The 21,600-nt window shown below is 37.5% G+C and overlaps 2 protein-coding genes across 3 annotated transcripts; one reads left to right on the forward strand and one right to left on the reverse strand.

Moving 5' to 3' along the window:
- Nucleotides 1-119: 119 nt before the first annotated feature.
- LOC140016126 (ABC transporter B family member 13-like) lies at nucleotides 120-6,188 on the reverse strand. Of its 2 annotated transcripts, none has more exons than XM_072069358.1 (10): nucleotides 5,551-6,188; nucleotides 5,014-5,068; nucleotides 4,741-4,916; nucleotides 4,448-4,648; nucleotides 3,814-4,073; nucleotides 3,414-3,727; nucleotides 3,096-3,319; nucleotides 2,028-2,817; nucleotides 1,711-1,952; nucleotides 120-1,562 (listed from the first exon to the last, which is right to left on the reverse strand). In XM_072069358.1, exons 1-10 carry the CDS (start codon nucleotides 5,836-5,838, stop codon nucleotides 333-335), a joined length of 3,780 nt encoding a protein of 1,259 aa, XP_071925459.1. In that variant the 5' UTR covers nucleotides 5,839-6,188; the 3' UTR covers nucleotides 120-332. The 2 variants fall into 2 exon arrangements, with proteins under 2 accessions (XP_071925459.1, XP_071925460.1); XM_072069359.1 differs by having other exon boundaries at nucleotides 5,014-5,102; nucleotides 5,551-5,660.
- Nucleotides 6,189-8,425: 2,237 nt separating this feature from the next.
- Nucleotides 8,426-11,102, forward strand: LOC140016187 (uncharacterized). The gene is made up of 5 exons (XM_072069628.1): nucleotides 8,426-8,739; nucleotides 8,922-8,962; nucleotides 10,226-10,294; nucleotides 10,388-10,447; nucleotides 10,562-11,102. The coding sequence occupies exons 1-5, from the start codon at nucleotides 8,625-8,627 to the stop codon at nucleotides 10,637-10,639; spliced, it is 363 nt and encodes a 120-aa protein (XP_071925729.1). The 5' UTR covers nucleotides 8,426-8,624; the 3' UTR covers nucleotides 10,640-11,102.
- The last annotated feature ends 10,498 nt before the right edge of the window (nucleotides 11,103-21,600 follow it).

The following is a 21,600-nucleotide window of genomic DNA, read 5'->3' on the forward strand; positions in this document are numbered from 1 at the left end:
TGTATAGATGTTCCTCTTCTATATCTAAATAACAAGTTCTTTAATTCGAGAACTATAATCTTTGACAATTTCAAAAACCTTACAAAATACTTTTACAATAAAGAAAAGAAGACAGCATATACAAAATATATACTTGTATAACCACGTGTAAAATGAAATCTGATAAACAAAGTTTACTCAAAAATAGAAAAAAAAAAAAAAAGAAGCTCCAGAGAAATCATTTTCTATGAAACTTGGTTCATTAAGCATATGAAACTTGGTTCATTGAGCATCTAAAGTAGTCTAATTTTTTGTTGACTTTAGTGGGTATGTCATGTTGTTTCATCCACAAGCTATTGTGCTGCAGGGACTCGTGCCCCTTTTTCCTGCTGTAGGCTAACTAACTGAGAATAGATGCCTTCAGGTCTGCTTATGAGCTGCTTATGGCTGCCAATTTCCACCACTTTGCCATGTTGCAAAACTGCAATATTGTCAGCCTCATGTATTGTGGACAATCTATGTGCAACTAAAATTGTTGTCCTTCCTTCCATTAGCTTATCAAGAGCTTCTTGAACCTGCATTTCAGCTGCTGCATCCAAAGCACTAGTTGCTTCATCCAAAAGAAGGATTGATGGATCTTTTAGTATTGCTCTAGCAATTGCCACCCTCTGCTTCTGCCCACCTGATAATTGCACCCCTTTTTCACCAACTTGAGTATGGTATCCATTAGGCATCCTGCTGACGAATCCGTGAGCATTTGCCGCTTTGGCAGCTTTCATTATCTCAATTTCTGATGCCATTTCATTGCCATATCTAATGTTCTCATATATGGTAGTAGAAAATAGTACTGGCTCTTGCTGCACTAGACCAATACTTAGTCTTAAAGATTTCAAGTTATAACTCTTGATGTCAAATCCGTCTATCAGTACCGTGCCTGATGTAGGATCATAAAATCTCATTACTAGAGAAATTACAGTACTCTTTCCTGAACCACTTTGACCCACTACTGCCAAACTCCTCCCTGCTGTTATTTTCAGATTCAAGTTCTCGAATATAGTAATACGAGGCCTTGCTGGGTACTGAAAGTTGATATTCCTGAACTCAATATCTCCTCTGATTTTTGATGCTATTCTTGCAGTGGGATCATCAGAGTTTATTGCTGTCTTCCTGTGAAGAATATTAAAAACTGAACCAAGTGCTTGTGATCCCTTTACAATGTCAGGTGCCAGAGCAAGTGTCTCTGCCACTGCAAAGGCAGTGACAATCAAAACCATGAAAGACTTGATAATATCACCAAAGTTTGAGCTCTTCTGTTCAATCAGAACAGATGCATACCAAAGGCCAAGAGCATATGAGCAAAACGCAAATAACTGAGTCAATCCATAACCAAGACCTGATATATGGCCACGCAGAAGAGCTTGCCTGTTTGGTCCACTCAACTCAGATATAAATCGGTTTGATATCCGCTCTTCAGCACCAAATGCAGCAACAGTCCGTATGTTTACAATTGCTTCACGGGCTAAGGCAGTAGCTCGATGGTAAGCAGCGGCATAGTTACCTCCAAATCCTTTCAGAAATTGTTGCTAAAGAGAAGAATATGAATTTAAGACCCAGAATTTTTACATGTACTAATCTTTGCGACTTCATGATATGATTGAATATGCATTGCAAATACATGGTTGATGGAGTGAAAGCATATTACAAGGGGAAGATCGTCTAAAGAGTTATTACCTCAGCAATGGAAGCTCCAATCAGTAGAGGAAATGTGGCGATGATAACTGCTGCAATGCGCCAACTCAGGGTAAATGCAATTACAAATGAAGTCACTGTAAGTGCTACATTTTGGACGATTGTTGATAGCCGGTCAGCTAGTGCACTCCGTACTAATGTTGCATCTGCTGCTAACTTTGACATGAGTGAGCCAGTACTATTTTCATCCATATCAAACCAGCCAATCTCATTGGACAAGATAGCTGAAATTCAGAACTAATAAATGTGAAGCCTAGTTAAATATACAGGAATATCATCTTATCAGAATCGAAAAGAACCTGAGAACATTCGCAGGCGCACTCGAGTAGTGAGACGCTCCCCCATCAATGTGTAGAAATAGTGTTGCAACAGATATATGGGGATGTTTAGAAGAGCTATTCCCAGAAATATGAGTGAAACGCGGTGAACTTCTTGTGTAATTCGGGTATCATCCTGAGCATAGAAAGCAGTCAAGATATAAGTGATTCCAAGTGCAAATAGAGGAGCTTCCATACCGGCCAGTGCTGCACCAATTGATCCAAATACAGCATATGGCCATTCTGGTGCATTTAGTTTGATCAATTGCCATATTGATGGAGAGGAATTCAAGTCTTGTAGTTTTCTGCCTTCTCTGTTTGAATGCAAATCTCCTGCGGTAATATCCTTAGACTCCTCCTGATGGTTAGTAACTTTGGGGTCTTCTCTAAAGCTAGAAAACACTGAAGTTTTCACCGGATCTTCGACGCTTAGATCTTTTGAGTGTTCTGACACTTGCAAGCTCACCAGTGATGCATAATCTCCTCCGCTGGACATCAGTTCTTCATGAGAACCCATTTCGGCAACTTGACCATGTCTTAGGACAATTATCTTATCAGCATCTCGAATTGTAGATAACCTGTGCGCAACAATAATGGTTGTCCGGCCAAACATGACTGTATCCAGTGCCTGCTGAACAATCATCTCAGATTCTGCATCAAGGGCACTTGTTGCCTCATCCAGAAGTAATATCTTTGGGTTTCTTAATACTGCTCTTGCAATGGCAATTCTCTGTTTTTGTCCTCCAGAGAGCTGAGTGCCCCCTTCTCCCACCTACAGTCAACAGAATGCTACAGAACTTGTAAAGACTGGCAAGGTCAAGGGTTACTTGAATGAAACCATAATGGTTTCAAATCTATGAAAAATTTATATCCTATAGAAGTCAAAATATATCAAATTTGGCCTTTGGGGTATATAAATATGCCTAATTCAATGAACTCCAAGGATCATGTGTAGAAGTGATTCTGATCATATACAGTGTGCACTTATATCCTACAATCTTATAGCACCTCGTTTTACTCTAGGTTAAAATTTCTAGTTTTGCAATCTACCTGAGACTGGTAACCGTCTGGGAGTCCCTGTACAAAAGAATGCGCATTTGCAGCTACTGCAGCTTCAATTACTTGATCCATATTAGCACCTTCTTTACCGAACAAAATGTTCTCAGCTATAGTTGTGCCGAACAATGCTGGTTCTTGACTAACTAATCCCATCTGTTCTCTCAACCAATTTAATTTGAGATCCTTCAGGTCATGGCCATCCAACAATATTCGTCCTAATTAATGTCCATTGGTTTAAAAAAGTTATAACTGAATCAGTGTGATTTTGGCTTTCAAGGAAATTGATTCTCCTAGAATAGCTTTAAATACCTGAAATAGGCTCGTAGAAGCGTTGAACTAGGGAGATGATGGTGCTTTTTCCTGAACCACTAGGACCAACAACTGCAATTGTTTGTCCAGCAGATACTAAAAAGCTGAGATTTTCAAAGATCATAGTAGGTCTAGCTGGGTAAGAAAAATAGACCTCAGTGAATTCGATTTCTCCATTGACGCTTGGCAATGCTTTGCCCTCATCAGACCTATTGTGTTGGTCGATATCATCTTCGATCATGCTCAAGATATTAGTGACAGCTGCACGCCCTTTGGCGATGCTAGCAAGATTTGGAGCAGCCTGACCAAGAGCACTGCAAAGACAGATTGAGAAATGATAACACGATTAATAGGATGTACAAACTGGACAGACGTGTGCACTTTCTTCTACTAGGCTTACAATCCACTGAAGAGCACATTGAGGATGGTCGTGAATGCTTTCCCGCCATTCGTGTCCCGATGCCTGACAAGTATGCTAGCATACCACAGAAGCAATGCCCAGGCACAAAGCAGAAGCCCATATGTAAACCCAACACCAACTCCTTTGGCAATGCCAATCTTCTTCCCCAGTCTGAGGGCCTTATTAAGTGATATGGAGTATGCTTTAGCTGCTTTTTCCTCTCCCACAAATGAGTATACAGTACGAACCTGTGAAATGACCTGACCGAGCCGAATGAAACTCCAATTAGCATGAATAAAAGGTCAACTAGGGAAATCATGGATTGAGTACACAATTTTATAGATAGTTTTCAAGCGTGGAACTGCCTGATTGAAATTGCAGTATTATCAGATTGGAGCAGAATTTTGCTTGACAAATGGTGTAGATCGAAGGATAAGAAAGTCCAAAGGAGGCTACTGAAAAGTATCACTATCTGCTTTCCTTTACTTCTATGTACCATACAAATGTGTAAGATAATGAGCTATTTCTACACCCAAATATGTAGGACAGTAGCGTGTTGAATACTGCTAGCAGCATTCTGTTTGGATGTCACTGTTGAGCAGAGAGCAGGAAATGCTTTTAAGCTGTAACTCACCTCTTCTGCTATCTTTCCAGCTTCAGCATAAGCAGCCTCACCCTTTTGGGAGATGGTGGACATAATCAGCGTATAAGCTCCTCCTGCAATAGCTATAAGTGGAACAACAGCTAAGGTGAGTAGGGTAAGCTGCCATACTGAAATGAATCCAATGGCGAACCCCACAAAAAATTGAGAAAGATAACGCAAACTGTGTCCTATCTGCACAAATGCAGATTTTGACCTGTTAGCTGTCTAGTAAAGATTTACAATGAATGGTTATGAACACTGTCCTCATTGGTTTCCTCATTTACCTTGTCACCTATTGCATCTTGCACCAGTATGGCATCACTTGAGATGTGAAAAGTTAAATTTTTGTCCATGGCTTCAGTGTCAAAAAAGCTAATATTCTTCTTCAGGACTGACTGGAGATACTTCAATCGCAAACGAGTTGTTTGCCTTTCCCCGGTTTGTGTCCAACATGCAACTCCTGGGAACCATAAAGGAAATTGGAAACTTTAACTTTATTGGAAAAACTTACTTGATTAGCATAGAATAGAAATTAAGCAAGGAAGAAAAAGACATACCAATCCATGCTGACATCAGAATAACTAAGCCAAGATAAACCAAGTACACTGCATACTGCAAGAGATGAAGCCGTACTTAAAACATGGAACTGCAGATCATGAAGTTTTAAGAAGGCCATCATCAAGTGTAAGACCACATACTAAACATTTGATTCGTACAGCAGTTTCTAGTCCAATACATTCTTTATCTAAAGGCAAGCATTCTCTGGAAATTTAATGTTATATTGATTGATGAAGCAAATAAATTAACTAACAGCTAATTCAGCAGAGTCATTAGGACATTCAACCGAAGAACTTCAACACACTTGTACTACCAATTGATACCCTCTGGTTCCAGTAGTAGCCATGGGTTAAAAGCTGAGTTGAATGCCGGAGTACTATACTCATAAAAGCTACCTCACCTACCTGGTGTGGTGTCCTTATAAAACTCTGAAATTCATCTTAGAAATGGAAAAGAAAACCTTAAACAAATCGTTGCACATGACTGAAAGAAACAGGAGTAAAGCACTTGAAGCTAGAAGGTCATGAAAAACGTACCTTGGAAACCACTGAAGCCATTTGATGAGGATTAGAAGAAAGATGTCCTAAAGAGTCAATCATACGGCCGAACAATACAAAGAAAGCAGGAAGTGCAGCTCCATGCAAGCATGCTCCGGTGCTTCCAAAGAACATCAAAATGTAGTCGATTTTATCTGCTGCAGCAAACAGCCCTAAAACTGAAACAATCTTTTTCTTCTGTGAACTTGAGTCCATTACTGTCTGAACCTTTCCTGCTTGAGCATTTTGCTCAAAATTCTGCTCGGTAAAAAGTTCAACCTCTCCCATACCCGTTACCAAAAATCTCCCTTAGGAGAAGACAAAGATTTTGTGCTGAGAACTCCAAGAATGCAAACACGGGAAGGCAGAAATTTGTATCATGGAGAACTCGGGGAAAGTGGACCGTCTTTTCCCGCCAATAAATGATTGTCTATATGGTTGGCCAACCACAAACTAGTTTTCCCAACTGTAATTTGGATTCCAGTGGCTCTTGTGGTCAGGAATCTTAAATCCCTTGTAGTATTCATATAGTAGTACATTATTCAGGACAACCACTTTCTTGCTTTCATCAGTGAGTCTTGTCTTGGTAGTGCAAGACTTACGTTTTCTTTTGTGGCTCTCGTTCTGGACCAACCAATCCAATTAATGCTAGAATACCATTTATATTTGTGTTGACTATTTAAACATAGGACCAAGAAATCATGTGGCGGAGTTCAATCAATATGCGTCAGAAAATTATCCACGGTCTTAACAAGATAGAAATGTAGAAATATCGTGTCAAGGATAATTATTTTGTAGAACCCCCTGTTCACTACGTAAAAATGAACAAGTCTAGTAGCTTCACTTCTCGGAAGAGTTCTTGTTTCTGTTACAGAGGCCAATTTAAAGGGTAGACAAGGACATTACCAGCAAACCCGCTGGCAATTCTGGCTGTCAACCGTCAAGAGCTCAATATTGATTGCTGATGGATTATAATCACAAATTCCCGTGGAGATGTAGTTATCAATCATAGCTTCTATTATTGCTTTTCGCAAAGTTTTCAGGACATTTGCATGTGCATTAGTTGATGCAAGGACGGATCACATTAATAAGATCAGAAAACTAGGTGTCATTTAATTTTGGAAATTTGTTTGATACAACGTGGAACAATTCTAATCCTGGGATGTCATTAGCCGACTAAGGGGTCACTGTAGTAATGGCTGTGTAAAGCATTTGCAGGGCTGTGCAGCTAGAGGGCTCGTTTTCCAGAAAATCATTTGACCTTTGGAGGTCCCTTGATGGCATATTCTAGACAATCAAATTCATTTTTAACTAGGACAATATTTCATTACAGGACTATATAGGATAGGACGGCAATATTTCATCACAGGACCATAGGTGTCATTCTTCCCCAGTAGGTCAGACAAATGGGGGCACTTGCTAGTTCTTTGGATGGTACTAGCAAATAAATTACGCTGTCGTCGGACATATATAACTAGGTCGTGGACTTGTGGCTTTTCTTGAAATCAGGAGAGCAGAAGAAGCAGGGAGGGAGTTTTCCAGAGAGGGTTAGACATTGCAAGTCATAACTGTACCAGTGTTAATTTGGTTTTGGAGGATTGAGTTGTTGGACGTTCCACACCTAATGTAACACGAGTTTTCCAGACCCTTACCCAACGGGAAATTAATACACAATTTCTGGGGCCGTGCCTTGTGGCTGTCCGTTCAGCTGAACCAAAAATTATAGAGTTCACGTGATACGGTAATGGGTGGAGATTTATGGTGTTTATGAATCCTCATAAATAGGGATGGCGGCGGGGATGGGGCGGGGAATCCCTCCCCATCTCATCCCCCTCCCTTGCTCTAAAATCTCTCCTACTCTGTTTTTCACTTTTTTTAATCCCCACCCCCAATCCGTACTTACACGAGTGCCCCTATAGTTGTGTAATTATATTTTTTATTTTGATATTATTTTTATATATATATACATCAATAACAAAATATTGTAGGTCACTTTTTTACATTTTTAGCTAAATATTCTATGTAAAATCAATCACTTTGATTTTTTTAAATTCATTTGTCTGTTTTTAATGGCAAATATAAACTTATAATCATCATATTCTTTTAAACACTTACAATATGTTAAGAAAATTGAAGTAAACTAAAAATAATCAAATACGCATATACAGTATTGATACGTAATTATAATGTGCATGTGCATATGTGTATAAAATTATATATAGATATTTATTTTTAAAAAAAAATTTATATTTAGTAATAGGGACGGGACAAGTAAACTCCAGCCCCCAACCCAGCCACACTCGCCTCCACACGCTGGCCCATCACTTCCCCGCATGACAGGCGCCCGCCGGGGGAAACGGATTGGGTGAAATGCACCCTAAACTGGGCCGTGGAGTTATTTCAAAGCAAACTACATTGCGAGCATTGTTATTGGATTGGCTTCTTGCTATGCTTTTGATGACGAGCCCAACATTTGATTTTTTTTAAAAAATTTTTTAATCTTTAGAAACAAAGGCGAACGCTTGCATTACCAAAAAAAAAAAAAGACTTGTGATTAGGGAAAAAAAAAAAGAGCAAAGCTTATAGCATTCGTCTCTAGATTGTTTCAATGAATTTTTTCAGTGCTATCAAATCTTAAAAAGGTTACCATTGTATTCTAAACTGAGCCGATAGTTGCTCAAAGGAAAAAAAAAAAAAGAAAAAGGAAAAAACTGAACCATTAGATTTTCTTTTCTTTTTTTCGAACAAACATTAGATTTTCTTATTTACACTTTTTGGGGCCGTATTCAACATATGGCTCTCCTGCTGGGCGGCCCAGCCTATAGATACTGGAGTCAGTCTATTAAAATCCAATAATACCCCGGCCAAAATTTTGAGACGCAAACCCGCAGAAAATAGCAAAACCCCGGTTTGGGTTTTTGGTTGAAACTCTCTCCGGTTTTGCCTCCTCAGCGCCACCGTGCCGCCTTCTCGAAGAGGAAGTAGACTGTTTCACCAAGCCTCCAAGTGGGAATAATCCGAAATTGTTCATAAAATTGCAGGGATAATTAATAGTATTAATAATACCAGTAATAATGGGGTGTCGGCAACGGGATTTCATGTTCTGTGAAATGTGTGGAACGATGCTGCGTTTTAATTCTCCAAAGTACGCTCACTGCCCCGTCTGCAAATTCAAGAAACGTGTCAAAGGTATCTTTGTTTTTTTTATTGGGAAGTATTTTTCTAGTTTAAGTTTGTTTTTATCAATTGATTTTGATTCCTATGATGGGTTTTCCTTTTTCTGCTTTTCTTGTTTCTGTTTTTGTGAATTTTTGCTCGTAATGAGGTGTTCTGTTGTTATACGTGTGGTTTTCTTGGTTGTCTACTTCCAGATATCGCTAAAAGGGAGATTCGCTATACTCTTACTGCTGAGGTAGGATTTCTTTTGTTCTCTTCTGAAACATGTTGTTGCTGGAATTAGAAAGCTCAATAATACTTCCTCAGAGCATCTTCATTAACTGGTTGAAATCCTCTAACTCTTTTTAAGGTTTTAGTTGTTTCAGATTACGGGATAACTTTTTCTGATACTCCCAATATATTTCTCAATTCCCATTCATTAGCTGCAAGAGAACATAGTCTTTTTGTTTAAAGAGAAGTTCAATCTAATCCGGATTACATAAGAAGAAATGGTGCTCATAAGTGTTAATATGGCCTGCTTATGATTACTGTTTTTATCATCCAAGGAGGAGTATGAAGTTAAAATTTGGTCAGGTTTATTGGCGCTTTTTGTTTTGTTTGTCTTCTGTGGATACTTATGCTTCCATAGTTTTTGTTTTATGTACTCGCTACTGTACATCTGTGTTCAATTTTCAGCACCCGGGGGGGGGGGGTGTTTGGGTTGTTCACTGGATGGTGTTGTGTTTGGCTTAACTACTTAGCTTTTTACTTTACCTTTCTTATCTTCTGTCATTCTTCTTTCTTTGCCACTTCAGTCAATTGGTTCTTGCTATTGTGAGATCTGGTCTATTTTGTTTTGTTGATTTAAGTCCTTTTGTTCACATGTCATATCCCCCAAGTATTGCAACTTAGAGGCAGAACTAGGAGTGTTTGTTCTCCTATACCATTTTTGTTTTCTTTTGGCCGGAAGAGAAGGAAGGGGTGGGGGATGAAAGGGTTTTGTTGTGATGGAATGCCTTGGCATATCGAAGTAGCAAAGGATAGCATCATGTCGCCGTGAACATAGCAAATTTGTTGAGTCAGCTGGTTTGCTAATAGTTGAATGAAAATGAAGTGTACTTGGATAAGTTAAAGAACCAATCAGCATGTCAAACATTTGAAGAACTAACAGATTGAAACATAGCATCATTCAGCATTTGGTTTCAATTGTGGCTTGTGCTTGATTTCTTATGTTTTCTTATGATAATCATATATCCAAATGTCCAATTTCAGGCTTACTAAAAGTACAGGAACTTGAATCAAATGTCTTTGTGAAATAAAAACATTTCATGCTGAAACTTAGAGAATTGTTGATAATATATGATTTGTCTCGATATTACGCAAAATTTTCCTTAACCTGGTGATATGCTAAGTTCCTTTAACTTCAATCGACTTTTAAAACACTGATCTAAAAGCTAGTACTATTCTTCCTTTGATTGCTACTGCTGCACATGATCCCAAATACCCATTGTTTTTGCAGGATATTAGAAGGGAGTTGGGCGTATCCTCGTTGGATGAAGTTGAAGAAGAAAAAGAACTAAAGCAAATGGTGAGTGCTGTCTACAGTATGAACCATAAAACATCCTGCATTGTATGGTAGCTTAATGTGCACTTGTTCGTGTTTGTTTACCTTGTTGACCAGGATTACAACGCAAAATGTAAAGCCTGTCAACACTTGGGCATGTCTTACGTTGCTCGACAGGTAGTTTAAGAAAAACTTCATCCATCTACAGTTGGAAATTTGTTTATGATAGGTGAAACCTATATTAACCCAATCTACATCATAAATGTCATGTATTTCACTTTGTTTCTACAGATCAGATCTGCTGATGAAGGGCAGACTATATTTTATACATGCCCTGTTTGTGCAAGCAGACAGACAGAGAATTCATGACATGACGATGACTTCAACATGTTGGAACTGGGGTATCTTTTAATATTTTTCCATGTTCTTTCTTGAACAGTAGATTGGGTACTTAAGATTGGGCGGTTGCAAAAGGGTAAGGATCAAGCTAAGTTCCTTTATCCATCAACCACCATGTCTTATCTGCAACAGATTGGTCAGGAACTCTAGAACTGCATGTCCTTCGAGCTGGTGTCACCTTATTGTTTCCTTAAGGCTGCACCGATCCTGGGTGTTATTTGTTGTTGTAATGGTGATATTCTAGCTTTTTCTTTTGGAGGAAGGTGAGTTGAAGAAGTTGTTAGATAGGAATATGAGAGTTGAGATGGATTCGAGCTAATCTAGGGCTTCCTCTGCCCAATTAGGATAGCGGAAGTGCCTGCCATTGTTAATCAGGAGAAAAATGGATTTAGGGCGTTGAACAAAGGGTTTGAATTTGAGTTTGTTTTGTGCATCTCAAGTTGAATGGTCTCGGCGTTATCTTTCCACCTTTGTGATTCTTTACAGGCTTACTTCTTTTTGACATGCCAATGACACTTTTTAAGTATGATTCACACCAAGTGGAGTTTCTAATGTATCATACAATACTTAATCTCTTCTTACTTTTCTATTTGCCAAAATCTACGAACAGTTAAAAAGTATGTATTGGTTGCCATGACACGATGATATAGTTTACTGTTTCTGCAACTGCTCAAGAGTGCCAAGACAACCACGATCGGAGGAGCAAGTGAGAGAGTTCATAGTGAGTGAAAGATTATTGGAAACTTTTAAGGTTTTTGTCTGTAAAATTCATTGTTATAGTTCATAAAACATTACTAAAATAGTTTTTTTTGTTGAAATATGGGAAATAGTTTTGCGAATTGAGAAACAGAATTTAAAAAATGTAATTGGGCCCTTAGTTTATTGTGTCGGGGACAGCGCCTCAAAGTGTTTGAAGGGCTCAATTGTCTAGGGGACCCGTTGTTGTCTCCACATTTGCCAAAAAAAAGGATTTTTTTTTTTTTTCCTTTTTGGGGGGTGGGGAACATCTAACGAACAAAACTTGCGTTGATTATTGTAGGCTAGTGATTTCCCACCCGCTGGAAGTTTTCAAAGTTTAGACCATAATAAAATTCGATTGCTTTGAGTCCAACCCGACATCGTCCTTGCACCAGCTGGTCCCAGCCGTCCAGCGTCAGACTTTTTCAGATCTAGGTACTCATTGTTGTTGGCCCAGAATGCCCCAAAATGGACAATTCTTCTGCCAGCCCAAATTCCTTTTTTTTTTTTTGAGGATTTAAATTCGAAATTCATTTACTCCATTATAATATATATGGATTATTCGCTAAAACCAAACTAAGCCTTGCTTGATTCAGCAAATTGCCTTAGATTGGTTTTTGGTTTTCGGATTTGATTACTTGAAGTGGATTATTTGTTATAAACAGATTAAGCCTTGCTCCATTCGGCAAATTATCTTAGTTTTTTTTTTTTTTTTGACAGAACAAATTGGCTTAGTTTGGTTTCAGCTTTGGTTTTCACAGGCTTCTTTCTAGCATTTCTCCAACTTGTGGTTTCTCACGGTAAGTAGCAGCAGCAAATGCAGCAACCTGATGAGTTCAACCATTTCCACCATGTTTTCCATTGCAACCAACAGAAAAGGTGAAACACAATAAACTGAACTACCACAAACCTAAAGCCACTTCACATAATCAAAGCGAACAAATAGGACGTAAGCTTGCATTATGGTTGTATTATTCATAAACTTTCCAACAAAATCAAAAGGAAATACAAACCAACCAACCAACCCTGATGAACTCCTAATTTATGGCCTTGCGTCTTGCTTGCTTCTTGTGCACCCCATCTCAAAAAATACAGGCGGTGATCACAAAATTACAGAAGCCATATGTAGGGGGAGAAAAAGTAAACAAGAAGAAAAGAAAGGGAGACATGGTAGAGGAGGAGAGCCAAAAGAAACTCTGGGTCCAATCCAACAAAGAGAGCATGCAGCTTTTCTACAACCTTTTTTTTTTTGTATCCGAACACCGAATAACCGCCTCAGTAGTCTATTTGACTCTTAAGGCTACGGTTATGGACTAAGGAAGTCGAAGAAGTCGCCGAAGATTGTCTGTTGCTCCGGCATCTATTCCTGCAGCCTCGGCGTTGCAGCTGAGCTTAGGCCTCAATGAAAAAGTGGGCAAAGGCAAGCTGCTTGGTGGAGGAGAGATCGCACTGAACGCCACAGATCCGGAGAACTCGTCGACCTGATCTTTCAAGGCATCAAAAGAGCTAAACTCATTAGTACTACTAACACTAATAGCGGTAATATCACCGGATAATGAAGTCAAAATCTTTGGAACACTTTTGGGAAGATTCTGGGGGTCTGGTCCCAATGGTTTCAAATTCTGTTCCTTTTTGTGAATGGTTTTGGATTTCTTGGGGGTTAGAGATGAGTCTCGAGTTCTGACATTCTTATTATTGGCCTTTCTGGTGGTTGGTGGGCAAGAGAGGCCTCTGGCTAGAGGGGCTTGGGTAGTAGTATTTGTAGTGTTATTTGGTTTGGTAGTAGCGGAGATGGGGAGAGGGAGAAGGGGTGGTTGTCGTCGTTGGAATGAAAATGGAGGGTAGGAGTAGGAAAGGTGATGGTGAAATGGCGGAGGATGCTGGAAAAGACCAGTATCTTGCAGGTTCATTATCGGAGCGAAGTTCTCAGAGATTGGTCTTGAAATGAAAGGAGGACGATTGGTGCCTCTTTTGGGGGTAGTATCTTTGATGTGGGATTTGTACGGTGAAAGTTGTTGATGATCTGGTGATGAATGCAACAGTATTGCCTCCATGGAAGATGATTAGCAAAGATTCAGGAGAGCTTCTTAAGAAGAGCACGAATCTAAAGCTGAAGAAGATATTGAGGGATGATCTCAAATAAACACGGATCAATAGCCCTAAAATCTATAGATAAAAAAAGTTAATCTAGAGCTAATTTTCACAACAAGAGGACAAACAGTTAATAACGGTGTATGCAAATGCAAAAGGATTACAAGAATGTACAGATACTTTCGTTTATGTATAATCTGGAGCATATATATATATATCTAACTAGCTTAAAATTCTCTTGAAAAAGTAGCTGACAGACTTCTTCAGTGCCCAAAACTTGATCTTTACCATGGCACTAACGATTCAATAACAAAGAAAAAACCAAGAATTTCTTTCTTGGTCTTGTATGTGGAAGATAAAATATCTGTAAGGACTAAAGAAGAGAGATCTACAGAACCCAGAAGGGGTCTAGCTGGGATTTCAGAGAAAAAGCAAGTCATGAATCAGTTCTTTAAGGCAAGCCCTCGTTATATAGAACAAGCTTTCAACGGCTACCCCATCATATGATAGTTTCATTTCTCTCTCTCTCTCTCTCTCTCTCTCTCTCAGTTCTACAATTTCTTTTAAATTTACTTGGGTAACTTTTTTATTGAATATAGGAAAGTAATTTCATCCTAACATGTCGACAACAGCAGCAGTCTTGCCGGCCATGGATGAATATAGGCTGAGCAAAAAGACCAATGACCGCCACGATACTTACTACCGTAACCCCGGTTCTTAGTAGGATACTGTAGCCTGTAGGGCGGCAACCGCCAATTTGATGGGGACCGTCGGATTCATTTTTTTTAAGATTTAGCCGTTGAGGTGATTATGACCGTTGATGTTTCCTGTGTCTCCCGGTAATCCCTGCCATACACGTGTATATTCACTTGCGTAGTCCGCATGACCTCACCTGCAGGGTTTTTATTTTTTATTTTTCTTCTTTTCTTTAATATTTTCCTATCTCATCTTTGTTGAAAATTGCACGGAATCCGGCATTGATGAAAAATGTGCCTAAGAACTATTTCAGATGTATATACATTCTGTTGGGAGTTGGTCAATAGACCATGTTACATATTGATTTTTTTTTTTTCACAACGATAACATTTATATAATCTACTCTAATTTAATATAAAGGAAAGAGGAGTCGACGGAATTTTTTCATCGAAATAAGTCACAATTAAGTAATAAAGTGGGAGATAAAGGTCGAACCAACAGTCCAAGAGCAAGAGGCAGTTGGCTATTACATATTGCTATATATTAAACTTGATAATGAATTGGGCTAATTCATTTGGATTATATAAATTCGACAGTGGTAAAAAGACAATTGAATTTTTTTTCCTTTTTTGTCTTAGGAGAACTCCAAATCTTACCAAAAAAAAAAGAGAAGAAGAAGAAGGAGAAAATATAAAAATTTAAGATTTTCTACTATTCTTTTGGGGTCATCTGTTTCAAAGTAGGGTGAGCTTCTGATTCAATAACTTCACCCCAAGAGCCTTCATCATCTTGAATAATCAATCATCTTGAACCTGAGTATGCAGTCTAAACAAATGACTTTTCTAATTTACATGAACTATTGTCCTACGCTATTTAGTAATTAGGGAAAACTAAACAAGTATATATTATCGGTTGAGATTATTAATGGAGCTTACCAGCCACTCATGACCTTTAAGGCAAGAATCCATAGTAAAGCAAACAAAGTTTGATTTTTTCTCATCCATATTGTTTACGTCTAAAGGCAGCTATATATGCACTCTTAATTTGTCCCCAGTTGAATATTTTCACCTTATCCCATGTTCTGAAATAGTTTACCTACCAGAAAGAAAAAGAAAGAGAAAGGAGGACTTCCCATGTACTTTTTAATTGAAGTTTTAAAAACTTACCCATCCTCGTGATGGACATAGCGATGTATGTTCAGTCGGCTTCTTTAACGAGTAGTATAACATTTGTACTCCCCTCAAAGATAAACTATTACTCCATCTTTTTGTACATCTTTAGCTTAATTAAGAAAAACAAAGACATCAATTTAAGTTTTAGGGAGTAAACATATATCATATTTTGATAGCAATGACAACTTTTTCCTTGTTTTTGTTGTTTTAAATGCTGAACCAGAGCCAGAGGTAAGAGAAAAACTAGCCAGAAGTTCTACAGTACAGAGTTGAACAACTTTGAATTAATCAAGTAAGAAAACTGTCTGCTTTTCCATCTTTGTATTTTTTGCATATGCACACTTCAGAAACCATTGGCAGCGAATGTAATCTTATTTTCAATGTTAACGTTACGTGTGTGTCATCTATACCCTTAGCGAATATCTCTTTGACACTGGAAGATTACAGTTCCAACTTCAGTAGGTGGGATACATGTTTTAAACAGTACGAGAGAACATCTTCTACACCCTATAGCGTAGTCCAAAATGATGGGTTGAAATTTTCATACTGCTGTTGCATGCGCAATAATTTAACTCCGCTGAGCATGCATGTAATGAAAGTACTCTATTTTTACCTGTTTCTTCTAATAATAGTTGCAAACTTTTGTATTTCTGTGACATTTTGCGATAGTCTTTAGCTTTACCTGGAAAAGAGTTCTAAAAACTAAATACTACTGTCACATAAAAATTTTTTTTTTTTTTTTAAAAAAGTGAAAGGTCGTAGTTGTTAGGGTTCCTTCGACTGAACAAGAAAGCCGATCGAAGTGCCTTTCTTGCTGCCTTGGCGTTGAGGGCAACGGGTAGACCACTCGATCGCTATAGAAGGCCAGAGTGAGAGGACTATTTGCAGCCTTCCATTTTTCATATTAACGCCATAACAGATCTTCTTTATATTTGGTGGGGTGGAGGGAATAATTCAGTGTAACATTAAATTTGGGGGGTTAATCAGTATGTATATATAATTACAGATAGATATTCTTTAATTTTTTGTAGTTTTTTATGCGAATTAGGACGTTAAAAAGAAATAGCGGATAAGATCAAAAGAAGATTTTAAGCCAAAAAATTGTACCCTAAAGAATTTTACGTTTCAAAGGCGAAATCAGAAACGGTAAGAATGAGAAATCCACAGATGAGTTAATGGTCGAAAATAGGTTGCTACCAACTAGTAATTAATAGGACCACATAATCAAGTCTCTCTAGATTTGATGGGGAATTGCATATCCTCTTCCTTGAAATATACAATAGAGGATCAGGAGGATGTATGGATTACCACCGAAAGTATGTTTTCTTGCCCACCAGCCTACGGCATGGCAATAATATTCATACCATCAATTTTCTACGTCCTCTTTGACATTGGAATTTGGTCACTAATTGCGCACTTCAGGAACAAGTATTCTTTTATTGCAATTACGGTGCAAAATCAAGACTGATTTAAAACCTCGACATTAACAATACTACTAATAGCAATGCTATGAATCCACCTCAAAACGATGTGTTCAACACTTGATCAAAATAGTATATAATTTCGATCGCCACTCATCATGTTGGATATGTGCACCAGCTTTACCAAATCCTTGAAGCTATGCCACTACTAGGTATCTGTTAGTCCTTGCTTTTTGGATTTTCTTTTTTTTTTTTAAATGTATTTATTTTTTGACACCCTTCATCTTAAGTCGATCTGAAGCTAGTCACGATCGAAGCGCACGAGCAGCTTGGAAAAATCCAAGCAAAATTAATTCGTGTCCATACATTTTGCAGGGAAGATGATATATATAACAGATATCGCTGTAGAGATAGATGGATGGATGGAGAGACGTTTCCCCCCATCATGATACTACGTACATTTACTGGGAAGAGTGATTTTTGACCTCAAAAAATAAATAAATACTAGGAAGAGTGACTAACGTAACGAGTCGCGCACAATTTCTAGACAGCCAGCCGACTCTTAAATTTGGTTGGCAGCCGGGATTTGCATGATTGACGATTGCTTGGGATTCGAAAGGCCAACCATGCTTATTCTATCTTTTATCACAGAAACCCTAATTTTATGCACGTTTGTTGGAGTAATATATATATATATAGATAGCCCGTCATCAAAGAGAACTACCCACCCCTTTCTTCTCTGCACTCCCACGTGCTTCTGTGCCTTTTTCTGTGTTGAATGCCGGGGAGAAAGTAATTTTAAACTATGGATGGTTGGGTTTGCGCAATTTGTCGACGCTCAGAGATTATATACCATCACTATTATATATTCATATTTCGTGGTTGAAGGTGGACAAAATTCTTATCATGTACGCCACAGTCCACCACCAACTCGAAGTGTAAGTTTAAACATCTATGGCCAGCTTTTGTAGCGGTCATATAAATCAAAACACGGAGAAACAGTTGTTATGAACTAAATATTCAGTCATTATATATAGTTCAAAGCTGATAGATCATTAACATTGCAACGTGATTATGACCATATAAGAGTAACTTAGTGGCGGAGCTAAGACCTAGGGTAAGAAGGTGCAACTGCATCTACTATCAAGTAATGTAAGGCTAGGTTTGTTTGGATAGAGGTATTATTTGAAATAATTACTGTAACACTTTTATGATGTGATATATGCGAGATAAAAAGGTGATTGGGAATATGAAAAGGTAGATTGGGAAATGTGTTTATGATGCAAGTGAAATATTATTTGAAAAAACCTGCTATCCAAAACATTTTAGTCATAGATGAAGTTGGTTGAAATTTCAAAACAACTACCTTTATAATGTGGGACAACAACACAATGCAAAAGCATCTAGTAACTTATATAATATGTATTATATATGTTATTAGCAAGTAGTTTGATTGACAAGCTAAATCCTAATCCTTTTGATAATGTAGTCAATAATATAATGAAATTCCCATATATGTTTTTCCATGGAAAAAGAAATTAGAGTTTAGCATTTTCACTCCATTTATTAATTAGTTAAATAATGAATACTAGTATTTCACAAAATGATACTTAAGTATGTGAAGGACATATATATACATATATATATATATATAGCTTGAAACAGGAAAGTTTGCGTATAAAATTGTGGTATACTATTTTTGTGTTCTGATGTTGATAAAATTTGTAACGATTTTGTGGGATCATAATTGAGTATTCCATGACGCGTAAAATCGTGCCCTTTTATTTATTTCAAGTGCATATATAGAAGCATGTTCAAGAGCAATTTTATGTGTTTGGATTGCATTTTTCGTCATTTTTCATGAAAAAATTACTGTAGCGATTTGATATATGTGAGGGAAAAAGGTGATAGGGAAATGTGATCACGGAAAACGACGTAATTTTTCGACGAAAAATCGCAATCCAAACAAGGTTACTTTTCAAAGTATATCTGAAAATTTTCCAAAGGAGTGATCCGCCGTGTAAAAGTAAAATATGAAAAGGTGATGTCAGTTTGGTAATAACTACGTTTGGCCACCGACCAATTTGATTAAATCCAGCGCCCCTTTAAATGTGGTGCTATATTCTATGTATATCATTGTTGGTTGGAGATGGAGCATCAGTGGTAGAGATTGGCCATAATAAAGGCTTAAAGTCATTTTTCTCGACCAAATAATTTTCCAATAAAGTAGTAAGAGTAGTTTAACACGTCTCTAGCATCTCGACCAAAGATATTTCGATGCTTCATAATAATTGTTAGGGTGCAATCTCGAATGATTGGCTTCCTTAACATATGATGCATTTATTGATCACGGTCACATGGAACTGCTGATTTGTGGTGGGCTAGTAGGGCACCCTTCATATCATATCAAGGAAATGAAAATTATTTTATATAAATTAGTAGAAGAAAGAAAAGCTCAAACCGTGTGGCAAGTGGCAACATGATATTGGTAATTGTTTATTCAATTTCTTCCTCTAAAACGGGGCGGATGCATTGAGTACGTAGGACGAGAGAATGGCGTGTAAGTGAGAGATTTGGGTTCGAAATTGTTCACTTATATAATAAATTAAAAAATTTCTTCCTCTGGAAGCAATTAATCGGCTGTAGAAACAAAAAAAAAAAAAATCAGCTTATGGTATGTGTTTTTTTGGTTGTTTGTCTAAATATTTAGTGTAGTCATTTTAAAAAATTATTAGCGTTTGTCAAAAATACACAATGTGTTTTTTTTTTTAAATATTTGCCTAAAATTTTAGTGTAGTTGTTTTCAAAAATTATTAGTGTTCATCAAAAAATACCAATTTTTCACGACACTCACTTCCCTTGCTCTCTCCTCTCAACCCTTCTCCACCATTCACCATCCACCGTTCACCACTAACACCTATCACCACCACTTCTGCCATCCCCTTCTCCTCTTTCTCCCTCCTCTCACTGCTCCGACACCTCTCTCTCTCCCTCGTCTCAATTTTATTGGCCTCAACTCAGGAAAATATTTAGATTTCAGCCTCGTCCAAAATTCACAACAAAGGGCCCGTTAAGGCTCACTTTAGTTTCTTTTATAACGAGGTTAATATAGTTTGGACTCAATCATATAATCATAATTAATTACACAAAGTCATAGAACATTTGAGTTTGTCTCCTCCTGATTTTATTCATCGCTCTAAAAATCATTAGTAACTAACAGTTAAGTTTCTCCACAGAATAAAGTCCGCCTCCTGTTATAGGCCATATTGGAGCAAGACACATGCTATCTTTCACTAAAAGTGATTGAGACAATTTTTGACATCAACGTTAGGATTCGTTAGATTATTTTACGACCATAATCAGATTATCTTAGATTTTTTTTTGACTAAGAATAATTTAGGGAAAAGGGATTAGAATTGCAATTATCTTTTGTTTTTAGCTAATAGTTCAAATTGAAAAATAAATTGCACATATGTACTGATCTTTATGAATTTTAATCTGCTCTGTCAAATAATAATAAACATGTTAATTTGCATTATGAAAGAATAAGACAAATCAACATATATTAGGTTGAAAATCAGCTAGAAAATGGAAAATGGTAATTGGCGAATAGTAATACATTCATTCTTTAAAAATGTAGAAGTGATCCCAAAAAATATGTGTTATCAAAAAGAGTACCACCAGTGGTCACCAACAATCAGTACAACTTTTCCTAGCAAAATGGCTGAGTTCTGCTGTACCTTCACCTCCTCTTTGATGGCAAAAATAAAAATGGAAAAGAGTATCCTTTCCCATTTTTTAATCTTATAGAAGCCCAACACTGCTGTTCGCTTGTATGAAACCCAAGATGAGAAGGTCACGCCCACACATGCATGAGATCGCGGTCTGCTTGGTTTCGCATCTGGGCCCTGTGGAGATGCTTCTAAGTGGTGATTGTGATTTGCCCTTTCTTCCGCAATTCAAAATTGTACTGCCCACATCCTAAATCCAGGCCCTCATTATCTTCTTCTTCTTTTTTTTTTTGGTTTTTAATAAAAACATAATATAGTTTCATTGATGAAACCTACGCTAACCTCGTTATTCGTCTCTTGATTATGGAAAAAATGAATTTTTGCGTCAGAATTGCAAGTGATCATTTGGAAATTTATAATAACGAGATATAAGAAGCAACAGCTAAAATCAGTTGCTTTCATGCAACTGCGGGGTTCTCACTCGAAGCCCTGTTTGGCACTCGAGTTTTTTACCAAATTTGTCTGCTACAAGTTTTTTAAAAACTTTAACTACAGTAATCTCAAAAAACTTCTCAAAGTTTTTAAGTTATACACTTCAAAATATTAAAAAATTTACACACTTCAAAAAAAATTTTAAAAACTTCTACAGTAAACTACAGTAAAATTTTAGACAAACACTAAAAATCTCATTTGCCAAACGGAGCCTTGAGTATGACCACCGCAACTAGAAAGAAATCCCTCTATCAGTTTCTTGGGCACGCTGACCCCCGCCTACAGTACTAAACATTTTGGCGTTTTTTGTTGAATCCAAAATGAATTATGAGCGAAAATTATGCAATTCATGACTTGACTTTGCTGGATTCCACTAATCACTATGCTCATCAATATTTTTCTTATTATCCTATTTCTGCGGACAAAGAGATTGGACAAAAAATGCGATTTGGTTGATGAAGTAAACATATAGCAGCCACTGCAACTATTCAAACAACTCACGTAACCAACCACCATTTCGTTATTAGTTTCATACGCCAATTCAACTCGTTGTTCTGTGTGGTGTTACTCGAGAAATTTAGACTAATAAA

This window comes from Coffea arabica, chromosome 10c (assembly GCF_036785885.1).
Source record: "Coffea arabica cultivar ET-39 chromosome 10c, Coffea Arabica ET-39 HiFi, whole genome shotgun sequence".
Lineage (NCBI taxonomy): Eukaryota > Viridiplantae > Streptophyta > Magnoliopsida > Gentianales > Rubiaceae > Coffea > Coffea arabica.

What these genes read in the sequence shown, in the direction of transcription:
- LOC140016126 (XM_072069358.1), bottom strand. Translation starts at nt 5,838, where the DNA reads ATGGGAGAGGTTGAACTTTTTACCGAGCAGAATTTTGAGCAAAATGCT. An exon ending in TGGCTTCAGTGGTTTCCAAG is followed by an intron (nt 5,069 to 5,550) that starts GTACGTTTTTCA and finishes CATCTCTTGCAG; the next exon opens with TATGCAGTGTACTTGGTTTA. An exon ending in AATGTGCTCTTCAGTGGATT is followed by an intron (nt 3,728 to 3,813) that starts GTAAGCCTAGTA and finishes CTGTCTTTGCAG; the next exon opens with TGCTCTTGGTCAGGCTGCTC.
- LOC140016187 (XM_072069628.1), top strand. Translation starts at nt 8,625, where the DNA reads ATGGGGTGTCGGCAACGGGATTTCATGTTCTGTGAAATGTGTGGAACG. An exon ending in ATTCAAGAAACGTGTCAAAG is followed by an intron (nt 8,740 to 8,921) that starts GTATCTTTGTTT and finishes GTCTACTTCCAG; the next exon opens with ATATCGCTAAAAGGGAGATT. An exon ending in GCTATACTCTTACTGCTGAG is followed by an intron (nt 8,963 to 10,225) that starts GTAGGATTTCTT and finishes TTGTTTTTGCAG; the next exon opens with GATATTAGAAGGGAGTTGGG.